We start from the raw sequence: 22,503 nt of genomic DNA on the forward strand, positions 1-22,503 counted from the left end.
TGCAACTTTGGTATCACTGAATCTCGGCCATAGCGCTTCACAAATTCAGTGAGGAATGCCTGCACCAGCACACTCAAGTATGCGAGGCTTTCAGCTGGGATTTCTGGTGAAAACACAACGTCAAGGATTTCTCTGAACTGCAACAGCAGCTCCCAGTCCTCATTGCTCTCTGGTATCTTTCCTCCCAGGATCAATGTAATGAACCTGAGCAGGCACCACTTATTTGAAGCTGTTCCTGTTAAACCAGCACTGCCAGTGATGAAAGTCATGTTGAATGGCACAGGCTTGTTTTTCAAGTCATTAGGACCATATTCAAATGCAGACAGATCAGACAAGTCTTGCTTGGAGAGCAAGCCAGAAGAAAGAAGTCCTCTCAGAACATGACGCAGCACACACTCTGCTCCTCCTTCTAAGATGTCGTGCATTATATCTGGGGGTAGCTGACGGGTTACGTCAAAGTATGGAAGTGCTAAAAGTGGAGATACATCATTTACCCCATAGAGGCGTTTGTTGGTAGTGCCGTTAACAGCAATGGCTGCAAGATGCATCTTGTGCCTTTGTGCAGTGCGCAGTTTGCACATGTCTTCCGATGTTTTATCTGCCAGCTGGTTCTTAAACACCATACAGAATCTGCACACTCGGCCACGGCTGAAACAGCAGGAGAAGCCGCCAAGGCGATTCAAAGACAAATTGTCGCCACAGATGCCAAAAACTAGCACTTGAGCACATTTTTTTGATCCTCTGTACTCGAAGCTGAGGCCATGCTCATACAATTTATTCAAGTCATCTAGCAAAGGCTGCAAGATGACTGTCAGGCCATAAGTCTTGACATAGGTGTAGCGCACCAGCAATAATAAATAAATGTTCTGCAGCTGTGATCTGTACTTCACATGAAGGTTTAGCAAGCTGCAGTATACAGCCAGTAGCTTATGCATGCCTCGCTTTGGTCCCAAAGGGTTTGCAACTTCCACCTCATCTGTGTAGAGGAGTAGCAGTATGGTGCATTCACTCCCTTCTCGCATTATGTTTTTGAAATGTTCTCTGTATATAAGGCCATCATTGAAGTCTTTGTACACAGTAGGTTCTGAAGCCATGAACTCAGGTGTGGTCAAATGAGCCACAATGTCTGGCGCTTTGCACAAAGCGTTCAGCAGCTTTGGTAGCGGCACATAGTGATACACGGCATTCTGGCCAACCAGTTGCTGCTCTGGCTCAACGAAGGGGAAATTCTCTTTGGCATACCTCTCCCTTTGTCGTCTGCTCTTAATACCATTGAATAGTTGTGACACAAAGGAGCACTGGAGCAGACACTCAAGGTCAGCTACTGTCTGTGGTGCTTTCATAGCATGAGTGATTTCTTCAGAATAAGCTTTGAGCACCAGCTCAAAGACGAACTCCAACTCGGTAAACAGCATCTCCACAGCAGTATGAGGCAAACTGTGCTGCTCAGTTATTTTAAAAAAAAAGTTCCATATAGTTGACTTCGCCTGCTGGAGAAACTGATGAAACCCGTGAACTTGTGGCTTTTGCTTGTCTGATGAATCACTTGACGGCGCGTCGTCATCAATGTGGCAAAAGTCACTCTCTGAAGCTTGCTGATTTGGAGGCGATTCCCCGTGCTGAGATTCTGCTGCGTCATTTTCTTGCACTTGGAATACACGTTGGAAGTTACTCCCGTTTTCTTCGAGCACACTCCTGTGACGACGATACAAGTGCGATCGGTAAGAAGAAAAGTTCGTGTACGTACTCGCACAGCCGTTGATGCCACAAAACACACTAAAATTCGGTTCGGCGCTGTGGGTTATGCCTATGTGGTTCACGACTTTTGTCAGCTGACAAGAGAAGTACGGGCACTTAGGGCAATACTTTACATCCATCGTTGTCTTCACAGAAAGGCACACTGCAGGTTTTTTAACTTTGCCTCACGTGTTTTCTCCAACTAACACTATGGTTTTCTCCGACCACTGCCTAGACGTAGTTCCGCATTTACGTATTTCCTTTCAGTTATTGCAAGGTCGCCAAAAATATTTAGCAGTCTGGCGATAAATTTTGCGTAATAATTTGTTATTAATAAAATGGAAATAATGCTTCATACAACACGGGCCGGCCCCAACACGTGTTGTCAACTACTCTACCTCGGCGAGGAATATCTTCGCTTCACTGGCTACCGATGCCATATAGGTCTGTTTTCACGTGCTCGACCATCTCCTGTCTGTCAACACCTATATCGCGAGCCTTGCTTGACCCGCTAAAGTAATCACTTATTCGATAGCGACGACGGCATTCTTTAGAACACTTATCGGGCTATCTTATCTGCTTTGCTTGTCAGGCCATGGCGTGCAAATGTTTGGTAACGTTTGGCGACAAGAACGTCGTCGTGCCTTTTGTTGGCCCTTGGAAGCGCGCACAGCTGTTCGAATATTTGAAGCGTGAGCGGGCATTCGCCGGTATAGACTTCGGCAGCGCAACACTGACGGTAAGTGTAATTTCAATATATGTTTGCGGTGTCTCCAGTCACGTTCCATTGTTTGCCTTTAACTCGGGAGATTGTGAGGGTTGCATTCAGTTGCCTACGGCAAGCTCAAAGTTAAAACATTCCGTGCGGTTGTGATTACTGATGTATTACGCAGTGTCAGGCAAAGCTAAGGTGCAACCGACGGCAGAAAGAAAAGTTAGACAGGTTACAGCGGAAAGAGTGTTGTAGACGCTGTTTATTGTCCTGAACTTTTTCCTCCCGTGGTCTAGTCTTAACTTTGCGTAATAAGATGAACCAACTGGCCCAGCAACAAGTATTGATATGGTAGGGAAATAACTGACAGGGATTCAGACAACAGGAGCACTGGCTCAACTGACCGCTTTATCGCATTGACAAGAATTTATATACATATACAAGAATGACACGTGTTGTATGCCAGATAGGCAAGGCACATCAAGACAACATGCTGCCCATGAATTCAACTTCATTGTAATGAAGGGCAATAAATGTTTGATGAATGCAAAAGGCACGACCTTAGTGCATATGGCATGTTTCTGCTATGTCCTCATGTGCCCTGCTTACCTGGCATGCACCACGTGTCTTTGTTTGCACACTAGTTCTTAATAAAGTTTACTGGCCTAAACAGACAATGGTAAACAGTCACACAATATTGTTAATAACTGCACATAATGATTTTACGGCGTGCAAAATATATGCACTCCTCATAAATAAACCTAAGTAGCGAGTGAGACTTTTTTTTCGAAAGCCTTGTTAACATTCTGACATTCACACCATGCTGTGACTTCATATATAAAATTTGACCGCTATGGATGCTCTGTGAACACAGCCTGCAGAACTTTGATAACCATCTGATGCAGAGCTAGATTTGTAAACCTCATGCTGCTTCCCTTTACCAATTTTCGTTTCTTTTTTTGAAACACCAGACCCTTACACAAAGTTATACTGTCTACAGTTACTAGATTACAGCTTTCTCTCCCAAATGGAGCACATTTCATTTAAAGTGGTCCTTGGGTTATTTCAAAACCTTTTCTAGATTTTACGTGTCTGACCACTGTAGTGGGCCCCGAGCTATGGCTTCCTCATAAATTGTCATTTTTTTTTCGAACGCTTATACTGAGGTCAAGGCTGTGTAGAAGTGTTTGCTCATTTGCCACAAACATTTTTGACAGGTTTTTGATGCCGACTTTGGGTTGCATGTTGATGTGACCGATGACTTCACCATTGAGGACAAGTCGAAGTTGCAGATAAAAGAAGGGAGCCAGTATCGGTAAGTTTTGTGCTGTATTTAGAAATTGTCAATTTCAAGAGAAAGTCCTTTAGGGGTGAAAAAAATAAACAGCATGCCCAGCTGATTTTGTTAAATTGATGAAATTTTTTGACATGCACCTAACTTATTAAGGTTTCTATGAGCAAATTGTGCAGTATCAATTATTATTCTAAATGCATTGCAGAATTGTTGATGTCATTGATGTGGAGGTCCTCCCAGCTGCACCACAAGAACCAGCTGCACGCAGGATTTACACCCTGCCGTCTGTGCCTGTAGACATCAGGTTAAGTATTGAGAAGCACCAGCCAGGCCGCTACTTTGCAAATCGACGCAGAGTGGTTGAGTGGCTGTACCACGACCTCTGCACCTACACAATGTAAGCTGGCTAACCCTTACAACTTCTTCACTTCAGCTCATCAATGCATTGCTCAGTAGGGTGTGCTATTCATATATATATATGAGAGAGAGAGAGAAATGTTTGATATGAAATGCAGAGTTCGGCCTGAGGTACATTATTCTGTGTTGGGAGGAGGGAAAGAAAGAGGGAAGAAAAAGGCACATGATGGGTGACAATGATGAGGAAATATGTGAAACATGCAGTAAGCTATTTGCACTCTGCATTCCCACTACAGGCCACCTTCAGCAGCATGCTGTGGAATACTAGTGGCACTGCTCACCTTTCAGTGTGGTAACAGCCGTTAGTTTGATTAGACTTTGATTTGCCTCTCACGTGGTGAAAATTACGGTCAGTGAACTGTTCATCCAACTTTACTGCACAACTACAAAGGAATGTGACGATCTTATGGATGTTTCTACTTAAATTTACCCAATTTCTTAAAGCAACTTTCTGAAGCTATTCTTTTTGTATACATGAGATAGATGCATTTGCCGACGCCCATGACGGAAAATTGTCACCTGTTCATATGTAGCGTGAAGCTGCTAGAAAGAGAGCTTCCCAGTTGACGAAAAATTCTTCCTATGCGAAAAAAACTCCTGGACTGTGCAAGTAAAAATTAGGTGGCATACTTGACACGGTAACTGTGCTGCCCATTAAGTTGCAGTTTGGGAGCTTACCTCCGAATGCGGAGATCTAACTTGGCTCGAACTTGACTCCTGGCAGTCTCAAGACAGCTTCGCCGAGCATCTTAAATTGTTCTCGAGCTTGCGAACGACTTGGCTGGGTCGAAGTCCCCCCAAGTTTCAAGTCTGCTCCTGGGTTAGCTTTAACCTGACTTCGTGTGTTATTCCAACATGGCAGCCTCCCGAACGGACGTTGCGCGGGGGTTAGTTGCTTTCGAGTTTGCTTGCCACGTCATAGATGCAGCATTTTCAGAGGCGCAGCCCTTGCTGAAAATTCCGCGACTCGCCCTACGAAACTGAGGGAATCCGATGGAGCTGTACGACGACGAACAATTCCTTGGTCGCTGCAGATTCACGAAGAACGCTGTGCGACAAATTCTCGCTATGTTGCCTATTCGGGAAAGAGGGGAGAACAGAGGACAGCATGTGTGCCTCTCATGCTGCAGTTGCTGATGACTCTGATGTTTTACGGTGCTGGCACGTTTCAAACAGTCACCGTGAGTCTGGTCTGCATTCCTCAGTCAACAGTGTGCCGCGCAGTTGGAAAGATGACCCTGCTCATTGCGAAGCACTTGCGCCCGATTCTGGTGCGCTTCCCGCAGTCGTGGAAAGATTGATTGCGAGCGTATTTACTCATCTCTAATGGTTGCACATGCCATCACTAGTTATTAGCGCTCAGGGCCGTATTTATGCTCAGCATGCCGAACTGTCACGCACTCATCTACCGAATACGAAACATGCACTGAGCATAATAAAAAGTAGCCCAAATGAGCCAGTCATGCAGAACATGTGCGCTTACCTGTTTTGTGGCGCTTTCGCTTTTCTTTCGGAGCTTCCTCCTTTCCGCTTTTGCTTCAGATTGTTCCAGCATTTTTTCAGTTGCAGGTGATCGCGCCGCGTAATCCCGTGGTTGGCATTATATTGTTTTGCTATTTCTTTCCATGTCTCGTTCTTCCTGGTCAACGACGCGACATCAGTTTCCTTGCATTCTACAATATGCTTGTATTCATTCACGAGTGCCGTCAGCAGGCTCTTTTTGTCTTCTGTAAAACGGGGTGCTGTCTTGCGTTGCGGTGCATCCTCTTGGGAGGAGAGCGTGTGAGCACGACATTTCAGTGTCAAAGCCTGTTGAACAGGACAGCAATTTCGTACCAAATGTGGCCATCGCACGAGCCCCACAACTTGTTTTCCTAACATACGACACTTTCCTAGCAGATGACACGCGCTGCCAATTTGCGATGTCTATGACTGTGCCACACTCTCCCTCTTGGTCTCGACAAAGATTCCATGCGAAGTAGACAAATCGTTTGCACATGTCATTTTATTTATTTATTTTGTTTTTTATTGGGTGTTGTCACCCATATGGGTGCGGACAGGGGACTCTACGGCGCTCGCTACTCCTCGTTCGCAGCACATGTTGCAGTTTTTCTTGTTTATGACTCCGACCTAGCGCATTCGAATAGGTTGGCCTTTTCTTCAAAGGGTCACGTAGCCCGACCAGAACAAGGGCCGTTACCTTCCTGCTGGAATGCCTATAGGCAAAAAGAGACGCGCGAGCTCCCTCAGAAACCGACCGTATGCCTCGTCTTGGCCTCTTGCATGCAGTTGCCGGCCAAGACGGTGCATGAACGCCTTGCGGCAATTGAGAACAAAAGCTGTTGAAAGACCACTATACGAACCAACCATTTCGATCGCTTCTCTATGGCCAGTTATACGAACGTGCAACAAGACCTCTAAGTTAAAAAGAAGCCAAAACCAAAATAAATGTGACTATAAAATTAATTTGCACTCAAATACACTGTCGCCTAAAAGTGGAGCACTGACTTGAAAAAATTGTGAAACCTGCAACTCGAAAAGCGCGCCAAAACACCGAAACTTGAAGACCACTTAAACCCGCCGGTAACGGGCACTTTCCGCATGCAAGACAAACGCGAGTTATTGTCATCTTAGTTGAAATCAAGAAAAACAAATGGGCATGGGCAGGGCATGTAATAAGGAGGGAAGATAACCGATGGTCATTAAGGGTTATGGACTGGATTCCAAGGGAAGCAGTAGCAGGGGGCGGCAGAAAGTTAGGTGGGCGGATGAGATTAGGAAGTTTGCAAGGACAACATGGCCACAATTAGCACATGGCCGGGGTAGTTGGAAAAGTGTAGGAGAGGCCTTTGCCCTGCAGTGGGCGTAACCAGGCTGATGATGATGTGTTATATCCAGGTTTTCGCTTGAACTTGCCGCTCGCAGTATGGTGCAGTAATGCTGGAAGCTATAGCAGGCAAGCTTGAAAAAGTGTTACATTGAGTAAACGTGTACTTCAGTGATGAAACAGTTTTTTTTAAATCTGAACAACAGCAACTGTCATCAGTGTTCGTGCATGTTTTTCCTGTTTTGTTGTTCTTGATGTTTCTACACCAAACAAGTAAGCATGCTTATTAGGTGTTCACTGAAATGAGGCAACCTTCAACTTCTATTATCTGATCAAGTCAACAGCATTACTGCCAAGACATTTTGCATAGAACTCGCAAGGTACTCTGTAAAATAATCATTTTATATATTGTGCACCAAAATGTATGTCAAGGTCAGGGTGTCGAACCGGAAAAAGTATGGGTTCAGTTCGGGTTTAGTGTGCTCCCTTTCACTCCATCTTGGATAAAGATCTAGAACTGTTTGTGAACCAGTTGGCAACACCGAACCGGTCCAGCACAATAAACTTATCTGCTACACATTACACAATGCTATTGACTTAAACATGATAACCTTAAACACTCCAGACAACACTGCTCAAGTGACTGCACTTGTAAGTTCCCCAGGACTTGTATTTTTAAGTTTCATTACATTTCTTTTTCATTTCCAATCATGTTGTGCCGAGCTCTTGGGACAACCAGAAATTTTGTCACGAGGTGGAAGAAATTGTCCCGTTGGCAGACCGGAAAGGGCAATCGGTGTTGTTATATAAATATAAGGGAAATTCATTGGAAATAGCTACAATGGGCATGCTGATAAACCCGGCCATCTTTTGAGGACTGCATTGTGCGGCAAGCACGTGCACCAATTCGATGCATCCACTGGCAATTCTCAGTGCTCATTTTCCTGCATTTCTTTATATTGCTAATCATACTGAGAGCGAGTAAAACACTAGAAATTTACTCTGATGTTTGGAGAAAGCAAAATATGAGCCTGGTCAAATAGAGGAAAATAATTAACCGTCAAATATGAATTGAAGTGAAATAAAACAAATAGTTTCTTGAGTATGTTCGGTAACAAAACTTATTTACATACATGTATTCTACATGTGACAGGGCAAGGCATCATCTGGTGCACAATCACATTGAAAGTTATGATTAATAATAAGCTCTACTTGGATTCAGCTTGTGGGTAGTGCAGTGCTTGTTGAGTTGTAGGCTACAGTATTGCGCATCATTTTGAAGGAATACAAACACGCTAAGGTTGGCAAAGCAATAAATTGCTTTGTGTAAACCAAAACAGCGAATTGACAGGCACTGCATAAAGGGCAAGAAGCACTGGCGCAACGGTGGGTAATTATTTTAGATAAGTTGACGTCCTTCACACATATATATATATTTTTTCAGGAATCTAATTGTCAACCCAACAGCGGCAATGTACCAGAATCACTTAGATGAGTCTCCATTTATATCGGTGGAGAGTTTTAGTTTAAAGGACGCAAGCAGCTTGCATACGCAAAAACTAGGGGCGACGGTACTGCGCATGCGCCGTACCGTGGCCCCTAGTTTTTGCGTATGCAAGCCACTTGCGTACTTTAAAACTCTACTCTCTCCATGAAGACTCAAACTAGTGTTCTTATTTATACTTCGAGCTGCTTTGTTCTGAACCCATAACCAATATATATATATATATATATATATATATATATATATATAAAATATTGCTAAGGTTTCTGTTCAGGCACATTTGAGAATATTGGTTCAGGTTCAGTTCTGGCCGAACTTCCAATTCGGGTACGGGTTTGGTTCGACACCCTGGTTAAGATCACTTATGCCACCTCTTTACATCATATAAAAAGGAAAAAAATATCTGGCAGCCATCTTTTGTTACATGCAATATCTTTACCAGTCAGTAACATTTGCCTTCTCTTCCTTTCCTTTGCTACCACTTTTGCCTTGAGCAGGCGCAGCAGTTATGTGGCCCTTCCTCTGGACAGAGGTGGGGTGCACTCTTCGCTGCTGTATGACAAGGAGGATCTTTGGGATCAATGACAGGGTGATCAATTTTCTGATCCCTCTGCTGTGTCACTCCTTTTACTTTATGGGCATGTCATTGCTGTGAGATGTCTTCATGCTTGCACTTCATCCTGCATGGTTGTGTGTGTGATGTGCTATTGTGACACGTTTATTGAGCTGCCATTGTGGCTCTTGTTCTCCTGTAAAAGCTATAAGAAGACTGTTTTTCAGTTGTGGGTATAGAAAGAAGATTCAGCAGTTGAGGTAGTAGCTTCCTCGCATTAAAATCTTGGAATATTTTTGTGGGCAGGTATCGCCCACCTTAGTAAAACAGCAGCAGTCAATGTCTACACCACATACATAGTTTTTTCCTTGTCCATTCTTCGAGTACAGGATTTCGAGCAATATAAGTCTGTAAGGGGCTAGTTGACTTATTTTTCACTTGATTGGTACATACATTGGTGTACATACATAACAAAAGATTATTGGATAAAAGCTGCGTTTGAACACCCCGATAAGCCACACTACCCCACATAAAGACTGAAGGCAACAATGTAGCAATGTTTTAATATAGTACAAATCATAACATGTGATGTAATCAATGAGCAATGGTGGGTCATCACCCCACCTACATTGTTAATACTACCAAGCTTAGAATGACAGTAAGTTGAGTTAGTTGGTATGGATTCATAATTTGAAAGCAGACTCAAGGGAAGAGAATGAAGCACAAACTCAGACTATCAACTGAAAGTTCTCTCTGAGGCAAAAAAGAAAGACACAAAACTTATCTACGCACACTTGGGTATAGTAGTGCCACCTGTCGATCAGGAGCAAGACAGTCGCTGTTTTCTCTGTTTTATCCTATTCTGTTGGATGCTTCACATACACATTATCATCACTCACCAACTTGCCCAACTGTCAGCCTTGCTAAACGCCGTTACTCAGTATGTTGTGATACCGCGTGCAAGTATACCTGTAGCAATGACAGCTGCGTGTTTACTTCCTGCACGGTATAAAAAGAAAGTTTTTTTTGCTTGAAATAGGTGCGGACGGATTGCTCGTTTCACTTCCTTCAATAATTTTTCGTTGCCATCGTTTTCATGCAGATATGAAGTGTGAATCTATTCCCACACCGTAATTTGTCACTGTTTTGTAGAGCCAGCCACCTTTTTTTTCTTCCTTTTTTAACGAGCGTTTGCCTTCTAGAGAAGCTCTATCGTCAATACCAGCAGAATGTATTCGCAGCACCAATTCACAACAAAGCTGTATAATAAAGGCACAGAAATATGAAAATTAACCACAGGATTTGTTTATACAGCATACAAATCAACTGAATCAGACTCTCGGCTAAAATACTTTCCACAACAGGCCGTTATTCTGCACCCATGCGTTGCAAAGGCTAGCAGTGGGCGACACCGTAGCAGATGCTCTGCACGTGATCCTAGTTTCTACATAATCGGGTGCTGACGGTAGACAGCACCACGGTATGTCCTCGGTGCCGATACCATAACAATGCAGCAAGAATACCACACCAATATAAAGTTCCTTTCAGCTGCGGCCATTTCTACGTAGTGCAGACAGGTCGTTGTATTATTCAGCGACTAATAGAGCATAAAAGATCTCTGGTGTAGGCCTGCATGTGTTCCTGATTGACAGATGGCACTAGCGTACTGGAGCATGCACAAATGAGTTTTGTCTCTTTCTTTTCCACCACAGAGTGTGCTTTCAGTTGATATTTGGCATTTGTGTTGTCTCATTCTCTTCTCTTGTGTCTGTGTCTGCACGCCTACCTTTATTCAAATTATGCTTCCAAGCATTTCTTGTACCATAAAGGACTTAAGCATGTTTGAAAAATCCGGTAGCACAGAACACAAATTGCTGTAATGGCACTGACATGTACTGTGTTTATCTAGGAGGCAATGCTGTGAAGGCTAGGGAGACTTTCTTCACTGCTTGCATTTGCGACCAGGAAAGTGAAAAATATAAGTTCCGTGTTTTCGGTGCAACTCATATACAATCTTATTTTTCGAAAAACTGCCATTTTGAAGGGAATGTGACTTATGCAAAGATGCGACTTATAGACCGAAAAATGCTCTATGTGTCAAGTAATTCTATTAAGTCTCGTACTTGTGCGTAAAAAAATGTGACCCATCTATTACATGAAAAGCTTCACAGTTGGAAAATATTCATCACATCATGACCAAAGTGACCACAGCGCACCGCTAGGTGTTGCAGCCAAAATAGCAGGTCACCTTTTCAAAGTGAAAAGGTGTACAACTATATGAAATTCGACATAAGATTATGCCAGAAGTGTTGTTTTAATATACCAAGAAAATAGTTGTTCTGGAGAATGTGCTGATAAACAGCTTCCCTGCAGGACAAGCCTAGTGAAACTTCCATGACTGCACTATTTTCTCGGCTTTTACAGCATTGCTTCCTTTGTGTGGAGCGCAGCTCAGTGCTAACTTAATGCTAGCTTCTAGTACTTTAAATTATTGTGGAACCCACCAGAGTCTTAATACCATGCAAGTGTCAATGCCATGGCATTACTTCATAACTGTGCAAGGGCACAATGCATACTCTGGTGAAAGTATTTGCAGGGTTGTTCATTCAGGAGCCACATATGTAGTCCCTTTTAAAAAGCTTTGTGTGATGCATAGTGCATGTGCAATTATGAAGTGACACACTTTATATGCTTTCCAAGTTCCTTCCATATTTCTGGACTTGCACATGTGTGACGGGGTGAAGGTGACCAAACAAACTTAGCAGCACATATGAGGTTATTGTTAGGAATATATAGTAACAATGGGGCATCAGAGATAAAGCAAAACCATGCTAGCTGCAGAAACCCAGGAAAATGGGTAGTTCCTTGGTTCTTTCAAATTCCTGCAGTCCTCTAGCTAGCACTGCATTTGTTTCATATCTTTTAGTCTCATACCGAGAAGCAGCAGGCTAGTGAGCGTATTTCTGTATGCTCCTTAAGTTGGATTTTCCTGGGATAAATATTTGGGAGTTTTTTTCTTTTTTTTTTGCACTATATGACTTGGTCGTTGCACATTAAACTAACATGCAAGAAGCTCTTCGGCGCCTCGATTATTTGCAGTGCACGCTTCGATCCACGCCAAAACACACTAGACTATTAACCTATATAACCCTAATAAGCGCATTATTGCAGTATGCCTTTATCACATGAAATCCCCATCATAAAAAAGACGTTAAATTGTTAGAATCAGTAGAGAAAAAAGCTGTTAGGCTTATCTGTCGTCGTTATGATAGATATTTTTCAGCCTCTTGGAACCTTTCTAACCTGAACGTTATCACACTCCAGAAATGTCGCACTTTGATTGTTTGAAGTTTTTGCACATTTATGCAAGTTCGCTATGTTCTCGGCATTATATTTCATTTTCGGCCCCCTGAAATACTCGTCAATATTATGCTCGAACTATTTTTCCGCATAGTTCTCATTTAGACTTGGTTTCGTGCAGTTTTTTCCCTCATATGATTCATTGCTGGAATGCTTTGCCTGGGAATGTACATGAATGCCCTTTAGATGAATTTCTTACAGCTATTAGTTGGAATGTATCTGTGAAATTCATTCTTCTCTTCCTACTCCTGCTATAGCCAAATGTTTGGCTGCAGTATATACAAATAAATAAGTAAAGGAAATAAGAAGCTAGGTTAACATATTTGGAACAGGCTTCTTCAGTTATATTATTACGATAATTATCACGAGATGCTCAAAAGACGAGCCGCCTTTAGAACGACGAAGTGGGGCTGTGCCCTTGGCGCGAGCGAATGTCGGCCTGGCGCTCTGGCTCCAGTGTAAACAGCCTGTAAATAGTTTCTTCCGTCTGTGTCTTTCTGCACGTAACATTCTGGTGGAGGTGAGGGGTCTTTCTACACGTAACACTATGCTTGCTTATGTGCTGTACTGCCACCTTGGATGACCTTCTGGCATGTAACTGTTGAGGCCACTGACATTTCGAAAAAGGCTCTGTGCAACTGCCAGTGTGGTTATAATTAGTTTCTGATATATTTTTTTACCTTCTATAGGTACCCAGGAAAACTTTACGAAGAAGCAGCCAGGGAGCTCATCACAAAGTTCCCCTGTCTGGCTGACTCAACAGGAACTGGATATGTAAGCACATGTAACATTTTCTGTGCTGTCAATGCGCAAAATAAGTGTACAGGTCCAAAAGTTAGCTGGCACACAATGTGTAATATAAATTTTTGTTGTTCAGTGTAATATGCACACTGCAGAGCAAGGCAATGCCCTGGCACCAGTTGTAATGTTGGCTGTTACATAGAAGGGGCAGGGCAACATGCTAATCAATTTTTGCGCTGGCCGCAACATTATGCCGTAAGTGGCAGCACCGTCATTAATAGTCTCAACAGCACTCAGCAGCACGCATTGAAATGTACATGATGGTGCTTCACTGTGTTCAATTTAGGCGATTTTCCTGCTAATTTATTGTGTTGACTGTTACTTCTATTATGTGTAAAAAAGTTTCAATAGTTGCTTAATTTATTTCCAGGACTCCTGGCGGGTGCAGCTCCGCTTTAAAGCTAAATATCAGAGGAGAAAGCTGAAGACACAAGATGAGGCCGCTGGTTCCCTGCCTGTCAAAAGAACTAGGCACACTGAGGAGGTTGCACAGAAGCGAATCTCCCGGCCATCTCTTGTATGTATTGAAGTGTCTCATTCTTTTGAGGACAGTCCTACTGTTTAGGTAGCACTCTATTCTGAACATTTAATGGGCTGTACAGTTGTAAAGACATCTACCATAATATCCTACTTAATGAATACCAAAGGATTATGCAGGAAGGATTGGTGTCACCAAAATTTGACAGTATGTATTAAGCTATTAAGAATAGTTATTTTCTAATCATGTAAACTGAAAAAAAATTATTTGAATGGTTATCTGTCATTTCGACTGAGAGATATTCATTGAGGACATAATTGCTTTCATATAGCAATCTGCCACAGCCACATTGGAGGAACATAATAAAGGGGCCATAAGAGTTATTACGGGGTGGGGCTTAAACAAAAAACTTGGGTTGCTTAGTATAAGAAATGACCAGATTAGTGTTCCTCTGATAAGTAGGTGTCAAAAAGACCAAGTGATGACACATGCAATGAAGTGCAAGAATGTTTCTTTTGTAAAACAAGAACGACAATTATTTGGACATGTGAAGAAGCTTGCTTTTGAAATGTCGGGATAGCATATCTTCTTCCATGCGAGAAATTCACTGCTTTTAAAGGTCTAAATGGCACATTGTTCTATTTCCTGTTTTCTGGAAATAGGCTCCAGCCATGTTGCAGTGTGTGCTTGCATGTGTGGGTCCTTCCCCATTATTGATGTCCCCACTCAGTGAAGAACCAACAGCAGTGCCCCTACCTGTCCCCGTCTTATAAGAACTAAACACCACCACCTTTCCCCCACCTTTTTTATTGACCACTTTGACTTCCTTCACCCTACTCTATACACCAGCTTCTTCTCATTTTCCTCCATTGCCTGTCTAGGAGAGTGGCCTTTGCTTATATAAATTCACTGCTAAGCAGACCAGTTGTTGCTTTGAGGCAGACGAGTCCCTTTGTCAACCTCCGTAACATTCTTTGTTTGACCATTGTTAATTGCTTAAAGGCTACATTTTCTTCTTAAGATATCTTCACACGTTAGTATCTGGATGTAATGCAAGAAATATGTTTGTTTTATGAAAACCTTGTGTTATAAGCTGAATTTTATGATTTACAGTCGAATCCGACTATATCGAACCCATTTAAGTCGAATTATTCTATATACTGAACAATTTCTGGACACAGTATAGTTACAGTGAGTATATATAGCAAACATGATGCTTACATCGAGCAAAAATAGCAGCAACTCCCAATATATCGAACGTCAAGCGGCAGAAAAGTGCCCCCAGAAGTTGGCTTTCTCTCGCGGTAGTGGGGAATCCCGGCGGCGCAGCTCCATCCAACCGCTCTCCCTACCAAGAATGCGCTGCCTTGGATGAGCAGTCGCCACCCCCCTGCAAAAAATGATCTTGGCCCTCCCGCAGCGCTTGCTCAGACAGCCAATCGGAGGCTATTGTGCCGGCATCGCGCAAGATGGCAGAAGTGCGAGTTGTCTCGCTGCTTTTCTGGTTAATTGTGTGCGCGCCTTGTGTGCCTTCTGCCGCAGTGTTGGCGTGATAAAGCGGTAGAATTTGCCTTTCATCGTGAAGCTCGAAATTTTAAATCGAGTTGAACGCGGTGAGAAGTCGGATGTCCCCACAGCATGCAAGATTTCGAGGAGCACTCTCAGCATGATCTTGGAAGAATAAGGGGGAGATTAGGGCTAAAGTGGCCAAACTCGCAAACCCAATGCCCGTGGTGCCCGACGCGTACGCACGGCCGTGTACGAGTGGTTCATTCAAAATTGTTTCAGCCGTGCCGGCACGGCTTCTGCGTGCTTGGTGATGACTGTAAATTCTGATAAATGCGACGAACTCGTTGCCGAAGTTTGGAGTCAGCTGTCAGAATTTTTGGAAGCTGTTGACAAATCAATGATGGATAAGTCTGTGAGTGCAAATAATGGTGTCGCAACCATGGGAGAGCCCGAAAGCGAAGACTACATTGCTGACATTGTACCGAGCACAAGTGGAAGTGGGCACAATGAGGAAAGTAACGACAGTCCTTTGCCCACATCCTCCGAAGTTATTGGTGCGCTTGCACTAGTCTGGTGCTTCTGCGGGAATGCGGAAAGTTGCGGCCTCAGCTGCTCCGACTGCGACTCCTTAGACAATGTGGAGAAGTGCGTGCGTCGCAGACAGCGAAGTTGCTCAAGCAGAAGAAAATGCAGGACTGTTTCATGCGAAACTAAGCTAGGTTCACCACTAAAGTGATTTTACAAATGTTATGCACTTTTATGACATCCACTTATTTAGCGGGCTTGTATTGAATTACGCTCTATATCGAACTGATAGGTGTTTTTTTTTTTTTTTTGCGAGTTCGATATAGTCTGATTCGACTGTATGTATTTTTGTTTTCCAGACTACCAAGTTTTATTATGAAAATAGATTGTAGTTTAGGCCTTGTTCCTTGCAGCCATGCCATTCTTTTTGTGTGTGGGGTGCAACATATTGCATAAATGACATGAAAATCCTGTATTTCATAACCGTGCTTGCCTTTCCAGGCTCATGACATGGGGGATGCCGAGGATGACATGAGCCTACTCATGCATGTGGAGTCCATGCAGAAAGAGGCAAGGAAAGCCTCTCCAGACACCATTTACCTCTTAGATGCTCTGATGCGCACATTTGCTGAGAGGAGGAAGTGGATTTCAGAAGAAACGCCAAGTGTTCAGAACATCGTTGAAAAATATCCGGCCCTTGCTGTTGGCTCCGTGGTACGCATTTGTTGTGCATTCTTTTCTCACACGATGCACATTTTAGTGCGACCTAATGCATGCAGTCTTCAATGATTTAGATAATTGCTTGAAAACTTATAAGCTGCACAGTGTTTAAGGACTCTACATTGACCATGTCGCCAAAAACTGTCTGCATGAAGCCAAATCGGCTCTTCTGTTTTTATTCAATTTCTGTAGCTTCATGGTATACTTGGGTCAATGTCCGCATATTCTTTCCTGCTTATGGATTTTCACATAATTTAATGTAGTGAGCTTTCTGTAATACCTCAATTTCTTCCAATTTCTGTAAATCTCGGCATTAAAGCATCAATTCCACCCTTTCTTCTATTCCTATCCTACTTCTCGAGCCACTGTTAAAGATCTTGTGATAAAGGAGGTGGCATCCTATTTGATTCATCAGGCTGTTTTCCAGTTGTAGATATACAAACATAACAGTCCTGCGAGATTATTCACCATTCCAGTGTCAACTTAAGGAACCAGTTACCACAGCAATTGAAGCACTTCTGTAGTGTCTAACACCATAAAGCTGCCTGGAATTCTTGCTCTTAATTTCTCGCTTTCTAACTTTGTACTTTTTAGGTCCTCCAGGAATTTAAAGCAGTCACTAATGTGACCCTGGTTGACGCATTAAGAGGAGTCCTTGACCCAATAGCCCACAAAATTCTTCAAAGTGCCCAGAAGAAACGCCACCTTGAAGATTTCCTAATAGGGCTGGAGAAAATGAAAGATGGCGTCCCCCAGCCGGAGCAGAATGGTATGTTTAGTACTTTCAGCAAAGGTACATTAACTTCTTGTTGTGCCACATGAAAACATTTGTATCATGAGAAGCCACCAAACAATGACACAAAGGACAACGTAAGGGAAATTATTTGTACTTACTAATTGAATTAAAGAAATGTTACATTAATGGCAATGAAAGTTGATGAAAAAACAACTTGCCGTAAGTGAAGAATGATCCCACGTTTCGCATTACGCGTGCAAAGAGAATGACTGGGATGGACAAGACAGCACAAAGCACAAACTTTTAACAAGATTTCATTGCCATGCAATGCCAAGGAGCATACGCAGCGGCTGATGTGGTGGTAGAACAGGCAGCTGACTTGCGCTGCTTTCCCCGACGCCTCTGTGCACATGTATAGGGTCATTTCATGCAAAACGCCCCAGACACAAAAAGTGACCATCATTGATTTTCTTGAAAAAAAATGGGCTAGATGGCTATTGTGTGAATAAGGTTTCACCAAAGTATATTTGTTACAGAAAATGTTTTGCTTACATGAGTGCTCTTTGAGATTTCTGCAAAGAAGCAAAAGTTGGTTGGAGGTACATATTCTTTATTCAGGTCTGAAACTAGGTGCAATAACAGATTGTATTGGCATCCTTCTTTCATATGACATCACAATTGAATGCATTTTAGAATTTTTCATTGTTTTTTTGGCTCAGTAAAAAAAGCAATAGAAGTTGCGTTTTCAGAAATCTTTTCTATAAGCTTCGTTGCTTTTGAGCTACCATAATTTTTCTCCCGTTCTGCCTCTTGCCATACTGTATGCTAAAGATAATTTGGAAATAATAATAAAATTATTTTTTCGAAAAATACCTGCAGAGTTGGCAAGAAATTTAATTTCTTGTGATACTCAAGCCAAATTTAAGCATTGAGACACTCCAGATCAAGCTATTTCAAATATCTCAATATACGCACCGACCTCTTAGCTTGTGATTCAGAAATTTTCGGTTGAGTAAATTTTGTCTGAAGCGAGAAAACAATTTTTGAAGTCAACAACCAATATCACTAGCAGGAATTGTGTGTATGCCACTGCTGTCGTCATCTGTGTGTTGTCGTCTGCTCTTCTCCTCGTCATCGGCCACCCAGCACTCAACAGCTAGTATACGGGGTGATCATTTTTCAGTTTTATTTAACTTTTATAAGTTGGCTACTGCAGATACCATAATTCTAGTCCTTGAGCTGAATTGTTCAGAGGGGTGGACATTACTTGCATCAAAAATCGACACATATTCAACAAAATAACAAATGTTTGCTAATCAATTTCCTAATTGAAATACGTATTGAAATTTACACACTGTAGCTGGTGAGATTGACAGGCATATCCACTTTGAATGAATTTCCAGAATGCCACCAGTTTCGATATGCGCCATCAAACTCTCCGTAAAGATTCACAGTTGGTCCGCTTACTTTTCTTTAACAAAATGCTTTTATGCATTGAAGTACAAGAGTAACTATTTCATCCCATACTTTGGGAAGTATTTTGACATCTGTGTCATTCTGGAAATTCATTCTAAATGAATACGCCTGACAATCAATATGTGCCGTACAATAACTAATTAGGAAGTTCATTAGTGAGCGCTCGTAATTTTGTTGAAGATGTGTTTTGATTTTTGGTGCATGTACACCTCTCTGAACAATTCAGCTCAAGGACTAAAATAGTGGTATCTGCAACACGGTATTTTTGAAAAATTCCATAAAACTGAAAAACGATCACCCCATATGCTAGCCATAGTCTGCTGGGCGGCAGATGACAAGGAAAAGAGCAGACAACGCGCAGACGACGAGAGCAGCGGCGTGTATAGATTGCCTGCTGGTAATGTTGGATGTCGACTTCAAATATTGTTTTCTTGCTTCAGGCAAAATATACTCGAACGAAAATTTCTGAATCGCAAGCTAAGAGCTTGGTGCGTATATTGAGCTATCTGACATACTTTTATCAGGAGAGCCTTAATGCTTAAATTTGGCTTGAATATTGCATAAAATTCATTTCCTGCCAACTTTGGAGGAATTCTTCTCAAAAGGTATATTTATTAATAATGCCAAATTATATTTAGCATACACTATAGCAACAGGCAACAAGGGAGAAAAATTATAGTAGCTGAAAAAATAACGCAGTTTATTGAAAAAAGTTCGGAAAATTCTACTTTTATTGCATTTTTACTGAGCCAAATAAACATGGAAAATTGTAAAATGCATTCAATTATGACGTCATATGAAAGAAGGACGCCAATACAATAGTCTAAAATAAAATTTGCTATTGCACCTAGTTTCAGACCTGATTAAAACATATGTACTTGCAACCAACTTTTGCTTCCTTGCGGAGGTCTCAACGCTCATGATCAAAACATTTTTTGCAACTAAAATACTTTGGTGAAACCTTATGCACACAATAGCCATGTAGCCCAATTTTTTCAAGAAAATCGCTGATGGTCACTTTAGTAGGTGTCTGGGATGTTTTGTATGAAATGACCGTATAGCAATCTGCTACTGAGTGAAAACCAGTGCCATTTCATGGAAATGCAGCACCTGCTGTCACCTAGAGTGAAACATTTTTAATTAGCTGTGTGCAGTGCGTTTCCTACTAAGCTCATGCTGTCATTGGCAAGAGAACCATGTGTACGTGTATGCCTTGGGAGTGTCTGTGCAGTAAGGTTTTTTCATACGTGCTCTACTCCTGACCATGCATCAGTGTAGTGACAATGAGCTGCTTCCGTTTCTACAAGCGACATGCTCGTAGTGGTCCTGCACAAGGACTCAGCAGCACAGAATGTTTTGGTTATGATCTATTAAAAGCGTGTACTGTGCCTGCAACTGTGGCAACAGTGCTTAGTGACTTGCGTCATGTGCATGCTTCCCAAGCTTGAGGCAGGTGGCAAACACTATCTCAGCATCGGCACCCCTGCTTGTGGTTACCACCATTATTAAAGAGCAAAATGAACAAAAGCCTGTGGCTACTAGAGTTTTAGGTTTTGTATATTCAAAGTTAGGGGGTACAAACTGCTGTGCATATAGTATATAATGCAAACAAAAGAGAGCAAGCAGGATGTTGGACTTCTGTATGCGGCAAGAGGCTAGTTCATCTTTCATATTTGCCGTATTTATTAATCTTTCTTTTTACCACCTTGTTATTTTTCAGACTTGATGCTCACCGCGGCCATATTTGTGCTGCCCAGCCTGGTGAAAGAACGGGTTGAGGCGTTTGTGTGCAGTCGCGTGAGTTCTTTCATTCTTTTAGGAACACATTAGAATGCTCACAGCTGCTGTAAGGTGCAATGGTTTTGCCATGTCCGGTTGTACCTTTGTTTCTAAACAGGCTATCAAGGTTGATAATGGTGTATGAGCATAGAATAGGCACCTTAGGTATAGCCATGTGCCGGATATTTCAAATGCAAGGCATTTCCTAAACCCAGTAATTTATTATAAGCATAAAAGGCCTATTTTATGCCTGTTCTGAAGTTCAGGATATGCATATTCCCACAGCAGAAGCAAAATAGATACGTGAAATAAACAGCAGTGCAGGGGGAAGCAACTTTTGCATTCATTATTTTAACGAGACGTCTTGATGTCTCATTAATAGGGCATTTCCTAAACTGTAGAATAGGCATAAAGTACGCATTTTATGCTTTATAAATCACTCATATTAGAAAATGCCTTGATTCGAAAAAGCAACATGACTATACCTAAGGTGCCTATGCGATTGACGTGAAAGTGCAGAAAATTTTTTTGCAGCATTTATTTAGAGCAGAAAAGCATCTCTAAAACAATCTGAGCGCTAAGAACGCAATTCATGGGCACCTATGAATCCGTATAAACTTAGTGTACTTGATACAAAAGGCTCCTAGCAAAGTCGAGATCACTCATCAGCCCCTGTTGCCTTAGCAATCATTACTTCTTTTTACTAAAGTTTACATTTTTTACGTCCTCTGAAAAATAAATTCAGCGGAGACAGTAAATTATGCAGACAGCTGGGGAGCATGGGGGCTGTGCACTCCTTATGCTAAAGTTTCTGTGGTGGCTGAACTGTGCAAGTTCACTGGTAACAGGATGCACTTTCTGCAGTGTTTGTTCCAGCCATGTACTTGCATAACATTTCCAAATAAGTGGTAATTCTGTTTGCGTTAGTGTACTCTTGCAAGGCTGCTTCTCAATACATTTTTCTGGGCACTGTAAAACTTAATGTAAAGTGCAAATTATGAAATTATAACTGCTCATATCAGCATCAATAAAATTAGTGAGCTGATCAAAAAGCCACTGAAAGTTTATCTCATGAGATTTGTTCACTGAAAAGAATATTTGGGGTAGAAATTAGCAGAAAGAAAAAAAAATGTTTGCCATATTTTGGGAAAAAATTAAAATGCCTGAACCGTCATGTATCTTATTCTGAATACATATTGCTTTTTCTGAATGATATTACTCTTAAGGCCACTTGCAATGCATCACTCTTCCAGGAGCCTGAAGCGGTGCATGTTGTACCGACTGTGACCTACACCGGCAACATTCTGGAGCTGCCACAGTTTACGGTGCAGCTGGAAGCGCTGGAGATCCAGGCGCCCAACCTACTGCAAGCTGTCGCCACACAAATGGCGTTGTACTGGACTTTTGACATAGTTTTTTGTGCAAAAGCACAGAAAACTTTTGACCTGCTGTGCCGCCTGATTGGTGTAAGCAGTGGCATACAAGCGACGCCACTTGTCCGTGTGGCAGAGACTTTGCTGAAGCAGTAATGCTTCATAGCATTTATGATGCTTGAAAAATAAATTATTTTTAACACCCTCACCCCACTTTTCTGTTGTGACAATGTTTTGACCAAGTTGCAGCATGGACACTGAGACACTGAGAAGGCTCAGTGTCTCAGGCTCTATATAGGCTCTATATGGAACGTTTGAGGATGAAACATTAATCCCCATTGGAGGAACAATTCATCCCTGGCAGTGCAAAGCTAGTGTAAAAGTTGGTCCTATGGGATAAAGTGGTGCTCCCCACTGGATCATCTGTGAGGATAAACTGTTAGTCCTATAAGACAAATTGTTAGTCTGAGGGGGAGGATTGGAAAGGATGAAGATTTAGTCCTTGTGGGGAGTATGTACAGGGATGAATGTTTAGTCCTACAGGACGAACTGTTAGTCTGAGGGGGAGCATCTTGAAGGATGAACATTTAGTCTTTCGTGGGAGCATGTGCAAGGAGCATCTGTTAGTCCCCTTGGGAGCAACTTCTAGAGGACGAACAGTTCGTCCTTTTGCAGTTACTCTCGAAGGGACGAATGCTTCGT

The 22,503-nt window shown here is 42.3% G+C and overlaps 1 protein-coding gene across 1 annotated transcript; it reads left to right on the plus strand.

Annotated features, from left to right (window-relative positions):
* Positions 1 to 2,046: 2,046 nt before the first annotated feature.
* Positions 2,047 to 22,001, plus strand: LOC142576565 (uncharacterized). The gene is made up of 9 exons (XM_075686741.1): positions 2,047 to 2,476; positions 3,667 to 3,764; positions 3,949 to 4,140; positions 13,094 to 13,178; positions 13,576 to 13,722; positions 16,219 to 16,431; positions 17,032 to 17,206; positions 20,370 to 20,446; positions 21,682 to 22,001. The coding sequence occupies exons 1-9, from the start codon at positions 2,333 to 2,335 to the stop codon at positions 21,955 to 21,957; spliced, it is 1,407 nt and encodes a 468-aa protein (XP_075542856.1). The 5' UTR covers positions 2,047 to 2,332; the 3' UTR covers positions 21,958 to 22,001.
* The last annotated feature ends 502 nt before the right edge of the window (positions 22,002 to 22,503 follow it).

The sequence above is a fragment of the Dermacentor variabilis genome, chromosome 3, assembly GCF_050947875.1.
Source record: "Dermacentor variabilis isolate Ectoservices chromosome 3, ASM5094787v1, whole genome shotgun sequence".
Lineage (NCBI taxonomy): Eukaryota > Metazoa > Arthropoda > Arachnida > Ixodida > Ixodidae > Dermacentor > Dermacentor variabilis.

What these genes read in the sequence shown, in the direction of transcription:
- LOC142576565 (XM_075686741.1), top strand. Translation starts at nt 2,333, where the DNA reads ATGGCGTGCAAATGTTTGGTAACGTTTGGCGACAAGAACGTCGTCGTG. An exon ending in GAATCTCCCGGCCATCTCTT is followed by an intron (nt 13,723 to 16,218) that starts GTATGTATTGAA and finishes TTGCCTTTCCAG; the next exon opens with GCTCATGACATGGGGGATGC. An exon ending in CCCTTGCTGTTGGCTCCGTG is followed by an intron (nt 16,432 to 17,031) that starts GTACGCATTTGT and finishes TGTACTTTTTAG; the next exon opens with GTCCTCCAGGAATTTAAAGC.